The following is an 11,398-nucleotide window of genomic DNA, read 5'->3' on the forward strand; positions in this document are numbered from 1 at the left end:
TAACGAAATGTTGTCTCATAATAAGACTATTTATCATGGTTTTTGAAGTAATTATAATATGTTGTTTCATGTGGCAGATGGAAAAACTAATAGCCTACCCATTAGAGTCGAAGAATTAAACCAATACTCGACACTTTTTTTTCCACATGATCTTTATCCTGGAAAGAAAATAGTATTGGGTAACACTCAGTCTGTTGCAAAGATGGTGCGGCCATTCACAGAACCAAGACAAGGTGTGACTGATTCCATATGGCTGGAGAATAAAGAAAGACAAAGTCTGGATGACTTTTGTAATAGTCCAACTGCTATAGGAGAACACAAACATTGTGTATCATCTTTAGAATCTATGATTGATCATGTCATTTCACATTTTAGAACATCAAAGATTAAGGCTATTTCAAGTACCTTCGACAAAAATGAAGACCAATATGTTGTGGAGGAAGTAAAAAAAGTTGGTGAAAATGCAGTGATGTGTCATCGATTGAATTTTAAAAAAGTTGTATTCAATTGCCACCAAGTGCGTGAAACAACCGCTTACGTGGTCTCGTTGGCAGCACCTGATGGGAGCAAAGCAAAGGCTTTAACCGTTTGTCATCATGATACAAGAGGTATGAATCCTGAGTTGCTTTACGAAGCTCTCAAAGTCAGCCCTGGAACTGTTTCTGTTTGCCATTTCATTGGCAATAAGGCTGCTGCTTGGGTGCCTAATTATTCTGTTGACCGTCCTTGTGTCATCTAGATGCTAACTTCTTGTTCAAACTGGATTTGTGTTCAAATAATAAATGTATGTAAGGACAAGTATCATATTTTATGTATCCTAAATAAAACAAGTTAGAACTATGGTTGCAACTTTGTATGTTTCAATAAAATCATTCATGTATGTCTCAATTGCATCATGAAAAATAATTGTATGTTTTATATTCTACATTATATTATTTATAGTCTTTTTACATTTGTTTTCCACCTCTTTTTCCAACAACCTTGAAAAAGACTAATTTGGTATTGATTATCACATCGTTCATGTATGTTTCAATAGTGATTTGAACTCCACGGATTCAAATTATGTGATATTTAAAGATAAAAAAAATATGGGAGTTTTTAACCCAAGATATTGAAGGAAGGATTTAGAGAACCGCAAGAAAGTGCAAACTGACATGTGGAACACCATATAATATAACTCGTCAAAAATGCCTATAATACCTTTTGTGAGAATTGGACCGACAATAACCTTATTACCAAGTGTGTAGCTGTAGAAGAGAAACTCAATAAGAAAATAAGTGATTTAGGCCTCTTGATTGTTCATGCTAAACCCCATTCTGATAAGAATTCTTGTAAAAAAAATACTCATAGTGCTTCTTATATACATCCTAAGTTTAGGAAAACACTCAATGCTCAACACTATGACATTGGAGGTCCTAACCCGGTTGCTTTCAAGAAATCATTTTGATGCTTTTGGTGTAAAGAAAAATGGCATAAGAAAACTGATTGTCATACTTTTAAAGCTTGCTTAGACAACAAGAACAAATCTGGAGGTAATCATTTAGCTTTTGTCTATTTTAAGTCTAACTTAATTGATGTTCCCACTAATTCTTGGTGGTTTGATAGACATAATTGAATTTAGTCGATATAATAAATCGAATTAATTAAATGAGATTCATAGACATAATTGAAAAGGAATCGTAATTGAATTGGAAATTATAATAACCTCAAAGTTTTGATGGAATCTAAAATCAATAGATCAACCTTTGGTTGTTTAGCTCTCCATAGAATTCGTATCAGCCTATTCTAATTTCATGTAAATTGAACATCTAACAGTAGTACTGTGTGTTTGCTTAAATAATACCAACAAAAAAAATCAGACTCTAAGAGCACCGGGCCAGATAAACATAAATTTTATCCAAAAACTAATTATTTTATTAAGTCTGTTACAAAAATTAATAATTTGACTCATCTGCACTCCAAATTGGATTTTGACTTCAACATCAAGCTTATAGCTTTTTCTCTTATCAATGTAAAAGATAGTGCATCAAAATGCACTGATCAAATTCTCCCACACTTGAACTTTTGCACTCCGAGAAAAACTCTAACTTCAAAATTCAAAATAAAAAATAAGAAAAAAAACATAGCATGCAATTTCAACAACTTTCAGAATCACATAGGGATAAGCAAAATTCTCATTATAAGCTTCATGGAATATGGTGTTAATGAGTAACTTCATGTAACAATCAAACCAAATAAAAGGACAATTTACCAAAGAATACATCATAAGTAGCAAGATCCTCACAAGATAAAATTCTCTCAACTCTCAAGTGTTTAGGTTATCTATTTACACTCAAAGCATATCATGAAAGCTAGCACTACCATTAGCTTGACCAGACTCTAAAATTCACATTTGAAATACATGCAAACAAAGACCAAAATGACTTTATTCGGATTGTAACATGGCAATGTAAGGATGAGAAAAATCATAAGGGGTACTAAGCTAATATTTAAAAGGATTAAAGAGAATAGAAAGGGACTCTGGGAGTCGAACTAAACAGTATTTGATTCACTTTCCCTCAAATTCTTTATAACCATTTTCTCTTCTCTTTTCTTTTTATTTTTTATTTCTTTTCATTTTTTTTCATAAGGAATATGATAGGAACATGACTTTTCTTCCGTTTTTTTCTTCATTTTTTTTCTATCTTTTTTCTGCAAAGTTTTAAAATATATCACAAATATAATAATTCAACACACAAACTCCAAACAAGAATCATTCATCCCCTCAAATAGGGTATAACATTTTTTTCACTTTTAAGCTTGTATTGAGTTATAAACAAAAAATGAAATAAATAGGCTCAAAGGAGCTTAAAACCAAGGATGATAATTCCAAGGTTGACTTATTTGACTAAGTGGCTAAAAATAAAACGAAAATAAGATGCCTTTATCATACCAGTGTGCACATGCAAACAAAAAGTTTCAACAAGACTCGGGTCAAGTTCTAGAGTAACTAATAAACATGAGTGAAATCACACAAGAAAGAAAAATAAATGAAAATTTATATTTCATCTATTATAAGGCTCAAATTCTCACCAAGGGTAATGATCTACCACAAATTATGCATACTTTAGAATCAATTCCACTTTATAATACTAGGAATGCAAAGAAAGTCATCCACATCACAACACAAATATTTAGTCAAGAGAACAAAGAAATTACTTACACAACACTTGCAATCCCAAAAATCAACGAAAAATCATGCATTTTTTAATTAATTCTTTTTTTAAGAGAAAATAAGAAACTAATACAAATAAAGTAAATGGAGCTTTAAAAAGCTAGAAATTAAGCACTCAAAGGTACATAGTTGATGATGAGAATCACAACAAAAAAGAAAGCCAACCAAACAACATTAGCATGAGGAGAAGTTGCATAGATTAAAAAACTTGTTACCAAGAAGAGATCACAACATTTACTCTATTAACAAGTGAGACTAAGTTCTCACACTAGAATTTAACACCTAGCTGAAATAGTTAATAATAATATGAGAAGCAAACAATTGACTAGAGAAGAAATTGAAACTTAAAATTCATACCAAGTGATACCAACATACCAATTTCTTGCCTTATCACTCCAACCTACTTTCTGAAACACACATACACAGGCACACTGCAGAAATAGCAATTGGATTTTATCCACTCTGATCATGATCTGCAACAGTAAATAAGTTAAATGCAAAACACACAAATCTTTAAGACCTTGAAGATACACTCATGAAAAATTTTATAGATTGTGATGTGAAGAAAGTGTTTGGTGATTAATCATCAAAACGCATTTCTAGCTCAAATTAGATCAGGAAAAAAAACCTAAAAATAAGCATGCCATAGAATTTCTAAAGGATTTTGAGGTTTCAATGGATAACTATTTCCTGCAAAAGAAATCGCAGGAAAATTCATATATTATTTTTAAATCAAAAATCGCAGGTAAAGTCTCAAGAATTCCTGCAGAATTTTCTGCTACCTCATATTTCGTAGGAAACAATGTTTAACAATATGAATTCGCAGACAAAACTGTAGGAAAATCCGCAGGTAACCCATGTATTTCTAGTAGTTATATTTCTACCCTCAAAAATTTTAGTTTCCTAGTTGCAGGAAAAATAATAAATTTGGGGTTAGTCTTGGAAGTGAACAAAGTTTAAGTTTGGAATTGGGGTAGTAGAGAAATTGATCAAAAATAAAAATAAAAATTGTAAAAAAGTAATAAAGAAGTTATTACAACTTCTTTAAAAAATGAAGAGAGAAAAAGTAAAATAATAAGAATGAAAAAGACCATAGAATGTGAATCTCTAATACCGATATAACAAGCAAAGATTTTTATGAAAGGGAATTTGATAACATAAGAAAAACTAGGTACCTAACTCCAAAGATTTAAGCTTACTCTCATAAATTATCCTACCTTAACATAAAGTCTCGTGCAACCTATAAACCCCTCAGAAAGTGTGTGTTTAAACAACTTTGATCGACTTATTTAGAAATATTTCAAATTTAATATAAAATATTTTGTATGTTGATTGAGAAATTCCCCTATCATTATGAGTGAAATTATAGTGAGATGAGAGACAGGTTGAGTACTTGTTTATTTGGAAGTATTTTTCTAAATTTTCTCGATTGAAGCTAGGAGCAGAAGTGATGACCAGGTAATAATAAAAATGTGATGTTCATTGGTTATAGTAGCATTTTGTTTTCTGTTGAAATGTGCAGTAGCAAGCAAGTTACTTGAGGACAAGTATATGGTTGTGATGAAACTCTATCATTACATGTTTTTCAGAAGTATTTGGAGTGATTTCGGTGAAATATCAAGTAAAAAAGAAGCAAAAGTGCCATAGAATAGCCAAGATTGACCAAGTGAAGAGAAATGGAGAAAATAGAAAAAGCTGGGAAAAGGGGGCACAAAAAGACGAAAGCTTCTGGATTTCTCGCACGGCATCTTGGGCAAGATGAAGTTGCATCGCGCACGATACTGGGCATCATGGGCATGATGGACTAAAAAATTGGACAAATTTTGACGAATTTTGATGCATTGTTTCGTTATAAAAAGGCTTTTCTGGTATATAATTAGGGGTTCTACATTTTTTACTAAAAGTGACGGAAAAGTTACTCGGAGGACAATTTTGAGAGCATTGGAAGTCATTTAGGGCCAAAACCTTCAAGGATTTCACATGCTATCTACATCTGATTGCTTGGTATTTTAGTGTATTACTATGAGTAACTAAATTACACTATATTAGGTTTTGCTTGATGAACTTGTTTTGAACATGTTGGATCATACGTTTAATTTGATGTTATATGGATATCTGAAGTTATATTTTTATTTAATTTCTTTTGTTCGTAATGCTTATTATCTGTGGACGCACTAATTTTATTATTTTAGCATCTCCACATATGATTTCATTATGGTCAATTCTGAGTAGAATTTTAAGCTTATGATCCTGCACACTTGAATATATGTTAGTATACCCAATTATTATTTACGTATTTTCTTATCATCAAAATCTAAGGGATGTGAACAATTTTTGTTCCAACAACCTCCCCCTTTTTGATGATGACAAACAAAGGTATTTAAGAATAATGGTTGGTCAGTTTAACTAACTTGACAATATTAGTGTTTGAGGTTTGTAAGCTCCCCCTGAGTCTAATAGTTCAAAGGTTGGGTTTTGTAAGCACCCCCTAAGTCATATCCAAGTTAATTAAACTTATCTTGATAACATAAGAAAATAATGTTCATATTTAAGCATAAAATGGATTATGATAAGGGTTCAAGTATATTAAAGCATTCAATAATACTTTTATCCTCTTTAAATACTTCAATGATTCTCTCCCCCTTTTGTCATCAACAAAAAGTTAATAAAAACATGTCAGCATAGAGAGAGAGAGGGAGAAAAAAAAGATATTGAAGAAAAAATATGAGGAAAATTTTAAATTCTGATAAAAATTAATAAAAACATCTTTTGTACTTCCCAAAAAATGTATTACGTTTTTCAAGAGAACTTTCCAGATTGGTTTAAAAATTTCTTCGCTTCTCGCATGGCATCTTGGGCACGATGGAGTTGCATCGCGCGCGATACTGGGCATCATGGGCATGATGGACTAAAAAATTGGACAAATTTTGACACGTCCTGACGCATTCTTTCGTTATAAAAAGGCTTTTCTGGTACATAATTAGGGGTTCTACATTTTTGACTGAAAGTGAAGAAAAAGTTACCCGGAGGATGATTTTGAGAGCATTAGAAGTCATTTGGGGCCAAAATCTTCAAGAATTTCACAGGCTATCTACATCTGATTGCTTGGTATTTTAGTGTATTACTATGAGTAACTAAATTACACTAGATTAGGTTTTGCTTGATAAACTTGTTTTGAACCTGTTGGATCATATGTTTAATTTGATGTTATATGGATAACTGAAGTTATATTTTTATTTAATTGCTTTTGTTCGTAATGCTTATTATCTGTGGATGCACTAATTTTATTATTTTAGACGAGTACATATTACTGACCCTAAGCCTATGAGTCTGACATAGGACAGTTAGTCTACTTACGCCGGTTGAATATGGATAGGCGGCCTCTAGTAGTGGCATTTGAGTTAACGTAATGTGACAACTTCTCATTTCACTTACTCCGGTTGAATAGGGATAGGAGACCTCTAGTAGAAGTTAGTGAGTTGTACACCAAAGGGATTGGTTACAGTGGTCTTGTTAGTTCATCATAAAAATATAACGACTTTATCATCCATATAATGCATTAAACATCAATAAAGGATAAACAAGGAATTCATGCAAAACCTAGTCGCTTTCTCGTATTGAATTTAGAAATTTTACTTTTCAAAAATAACTCGCAACCCCCCCCCCCACACACACACACACACACACCCGTCTTTACTTTTAAATTCACACAATCATAACTTTATTAGATAGCAATCCCTATGGATATGATCTTTATTTTTATTACTTTGATATTATCGATCGGTACACCTGTTGAGAAGTCATCAATATTTTTTTATATAAACCTTCTTGTACTCTTTGGGTCATATGATTGTTTGATGTCAATTGAATTGTTTTATGTCATTGTTAATATTTAATTATTCTTGATCTTAATGCATTTTATGTATTGACGAATGCATGAATTAATATTAGATGAGTATGGATATCTGATCATTAGTCTATTGATCCCATCTCTGGCGATTATTCAAATTAATAATTAATTAGTAATAGGTAATTATAAGTTGTAGCTTTTGAATAACGAACTTAGAACACCTAATTTAAATCTGAATTGGCCAAAGGAATTAGGGAATTGTTGTGTATATTAGTGACTTGTACACCAAGGAATTAGGTGCAATGGTCGTGTTAATTCGTCGTAATACTTACCATATTATAAATTTGATTAATGCATAAGAATGAGTAGGGGAGTCGAAATAAGATCTAATCGCCTTTAGTTATTGAATTTTATTCCAAATATTTTTTCGTTTTATTTGCGAACCAAATAAACCTTGAACCCCCCCCCCCCCCACACACACACACTCGTCCCATTGTTATTTACTTTATTTGCACATAGTTACTATCTCATCTCAAAAAATACGACCAACGAGCGTGTAGCACGCTCGCAGATGATTGAACAAAGTTGTCACCGAACATTATTTATTCCAAAGAAGGGAATGAAAAATCTCAATAAAAACCTTAAAAGAAAAGAGAAGATGGTCTCACAACAAAATTTGGGTTCAGGAGTCGATTCTGCAAGGGGAAGGTATTAGCACCCCTCACATTTATCGTGCCCAATGGGAACCATTTATTTAGATTTGTGAATAGAATGTTAGTTTTCATGATTTTTTTCTTCGAGTAATAAAAATTCAATAAGGAAAAGAAAAGAGGCCGTAAAAAGGTTTTTTATTAGGGTGCTTGATGAGATTGTTGGTCTCGCTCCTACGTATCCTCGAGTGCAAAGAGAAATTTAAAGCAACGTAGTTCTTCGTAGAAAACTATGAATTGGTTGATTGATTTTATTGAACGAATGCTTAGATCGCACTCTAGCAGTTAAATGTTATATGTACTCATAATTTGAGGCTTAAAGCATTTGTTTGTATCACGGTATAACAGATAAAATAATTTTCTTTTGCAAAGGGTTTTCGATCGTACGAGGGAGAGAAAAAGAAGTTTGATGTGTTGAGAATGTTTTTGGGTGATTAACGAATACTCGAACGGTGGGCTAATTACGGCCATCACACAAAAATTAGGGGTTACAAGGAACAAGTACGTCCTACCCAACCTTTTCCAATCGAGTTATTTATGAAATTGGTGCGGTGAGTTAAGTCATGTTTCTTCAACAGAAGACGAGTATTCACGCAGGAAGCTAATTATGGTCATCACACAATTACAAGGGATTACGAGGGATAAGTACGTCCTGAAGGTGAGAAAAATACAAAAGAATGGGAGGTTGTGTATGTTAATTCTTTTTCGCTTCTGAACAACTAACTTCATAATTTTAACAAGTTCAGAATTTGATCTCAGAGTTAAGAGAAGCGGAATGAATAATATTCGGAAGCAATAAACAAAGCAACACACAAAGTTATATTGGCTTCTCTTCTAAACTGATAGTAGTCCAGTCCCCTTGTCCAACAAAATATTTTCACTATAATCAAACTAATTACACTTTTCTTAAACAAACTAGCAAGAAATTCAACCGCTCAATCACACCAGGAAGAAACTTTCGCTCAAGCAATCCAGGAAGATACTTTTGCTCAAGCACATAAGCAAGCGGCTTCCACTCCTCAAGAAAACTAGCAAGAGACTTCCCTTTCTCAAGCAAACTAGCAAGAGACTTTCTCTACTTTAAACAAATATTTTAGTAGAATATACTACAACTATACTTGATGTACAATCAGAGTTATAAAAGTGATACAACAATCACAAGATACTTAAACACTTAATATCTATAAGATATACGAAGACAAGAAATCTTAAGAGCTTGTGTAGTAAACAGATAAAACTTTAGCTCAAAGTTTGCGCTCAATGTGTTCTATTATATTGTTCGACAGTTTGGTAACCTTCCTTCAAATCTTCAGTTCCCTTTTATAGAGGCGGAAAAAGTGTCGTTGGAAAGTAGTTTTCACAAGTGATATTTGAAAAGCAATAGTTCCAAGAGAGAGACATTGGAAGATGGATATTGTTAAGATCTTCAACCATTGGGTAATAACATATTTCACTGCTTCTTTTTCATACTAGGTATAGATCAAACATTGGGGCAGACTTAAGAGGTCACATAAACTTTCCTTGAGCCTTGCACTAATAGACTCTAGTTAACTTTTTCCATAAGTCTGGCGTTGACCAGATTGGTCTGCTATGGAGATAGAAAACAGATCAGAAGCTGAGCACCTTTAGCTAAGGTCTTCAGATTCTGAGCTGTTACCAAAAGCGGAGAAACCATGTTGAAATTATGATCCTTTAGAAGCTGAAATAGCACGATCAGAGTCACCATATTTTGATCCTTCAGAATCTGAAACTATTAGCTTTTCAACAAATGATTTCATCAAGGTCAATTCTGAGTAGAAATTTAAGCTCATGATCCTACACACTTGAATATATGTTAGTATACCCAATTATTCTTTACATATTTTTTTATCATCAAAACCCAAGGGATATGAACACTTTTTGTTCCAACAATCTCCCCCTTTTTGATGATGACAAACAAAGGTATTTAAGAATAATGGTTGGTCAGTTTAACTAACTTGACAACATTAGTGTTTGAGGTTTATAAGCTCCCCTTGAGTCTATAGTTCAAAGGTTGAGTTTTGTAAGTTTCCCCTAAGTCATATCCAAGTTAATTAAACTTATCTTGATAGCATAAGAAAATAATGGCATAAGAAAACATTTTGGTGCTTCTGGTGTAAATAAAAATGGCATAAGAAAACTGATTGTCATGCTTTTAAAGCTTGCTTAGACAACAAGAACAAATCTGGAGGTAATCATTTATCTTTTGTCTATTTTAAGTCTAACTTAGTTGATGTTCCCACTAATTATTGGTGGCTTGATAGTGGTTATAGAACCCATATTGTTGTGTCCTTACAGGAGTTCGGAAACCAGCGGAGACCAAATTTGAGAGAAATCAAGCTCCCGGTGGGAAATGATCTCGAAGTCATGGTGGAGCTAGTGGGAGATGTTAGCTTAGTTCTAGGAACTGGTTTTGAAGTTGTTTTGAAAGATACATTTAATCTACCTTCTTTTAGGAGGAATTTGATTTCAGTGTCTTATATGGATAGACTTGAATTTAAGTTTACGTTTTATGTTGGAAAAATAATTTTTATGTTGAATTCTCAAGTTGTTGGTAATGGTATCTTGTTTGATGGTTTATATAAGTTATATTTGGATTGTGATAAAATTTCCTCATCATTGAATGTCGAGAACTCCATTTCTAAAAGGTCTAAAATTAGAGAAAAATCATATTTATTGTGGCACGGGTGTTTAGGCCATATCTCTAAGGAAAGAGTTGAAAGGTTAATTAGAGATGATATTTTAACTTCCTTAATTTTCAATTATTTGGGGACTTGTATTGATTGTATTAAAGAAACATTTATTAAAACCAATAAGATAGGTCGAACTAGAAGTTCAGGCCTTTAGGAAATTATTCATACAAATATTAGCGGGTGATCCGCTGTGGCACACAGATCAAAATAGAGTTAATAAAATGTTGTATACGGAAGCCACACTCGAGTTGTATTGCAAGGAATCCGAGTAAGATTAACCGATATAAAAAAAGGGGTTTCAAGGTTTCAAAAATATGAATCATAAATAGATAAATGGCATTTTCGTTTTATTCCAAGGTCAAAGAACTTTCATCTATAGCTAAGAATGTTGAATGGGAAATTGAAAGTGGCATTCTCTTTGTCTTCTGGTGCAATATATATATATCTCATTTTTTACAACATCAAAAATCAAGGGTTTAAGTCGCCTTTAGGGATGCCTAACTAATTTTTTCCCATCCTTAATAAGTATCTGATGCATACACGTTGATGAGCTAATACCAGGAATGTCAGTCAAGGTTCATCCAGATGCTTTCTTATGTTTTCTAAATACTTGTAACAACTTTTGTTCCTGTTCAGATTCAAATTTAGATAAAATTATTATCAATAGCTTTTCTAGACTCTCTAGAAATGCATATTTTAAATTGCCAGGTAGTGGTTTCAGCTTTAAAGATGGTGATTGTTCAATGGGTGATTTTTTTTGGGGGGGTTGGAATGTTGAGAACAATGTCACCTACAGAAACAATACAAAGATGGGGTCATTGTAGAAGAGTTAGTATCACCCTGGAAGGAATCTTTTATCTCACCACAAACATAACAAAGGTGAGTGTCAATACATGTATCACAGATGTAAGTA

General features: G+C 32.7%; 2 protein-coding genes across 2 annotated transcripts in view; both read left to right on the forward strand.

Annotated features, from left to right (window-relative positions):
* LOC127097276 (embryonic abundant protein VF30.1) overlaps positions 1–906 on the forward strand; it is a 71,323-nt gene extending 70,417 nt beyond the window's left edge. Inside the window, exon 4 of the mRNA XM_051035780.1 lies at positions 778–906. The gene's annotated coding sequence lies outside the window, so the exon portion shown is untranslated. The remainder of the gene's footprint in view (positions 1–777) is intronic.
* Positions 1–906, forward strand: part of LOC127097280 (embryonic abundant protein VF30.1) — a 1,242-nt gene extending 336 nt beyond the window's left edge. Inside the window, exon 3 of the mRNA XM_051035783.1 lies at positions 78–906. Within this exon, the coding sequence (XP_050891740.1) occupies positions 78–739 (662 nt within the window). The 3' untranslated portion in view covers positions 740–906. The remainder of the gene's footprint in view (positions 1–77) is intronic.
* Positions 907–11,398: the final 10,492 nt, after the last annotated feature.

Source organism: Lathyrus oleraceus, chromosome 6 (genome assembly GCF_024323335.1).
Source record: "Lathyrus oleraceus cultivar Zhongwan6 chromosome 6, CAAS_Psat_ZW6_1.0, whole genome shotgun sequence".
Classification (NCBI taxonomy): domain Eukaryota; kingdom Viridiplantae; phylum Streptophyta; class Magnoliopsida; order Fabales; family Fabaceae; genus Lathyrus; species Lathyrus oleraceus.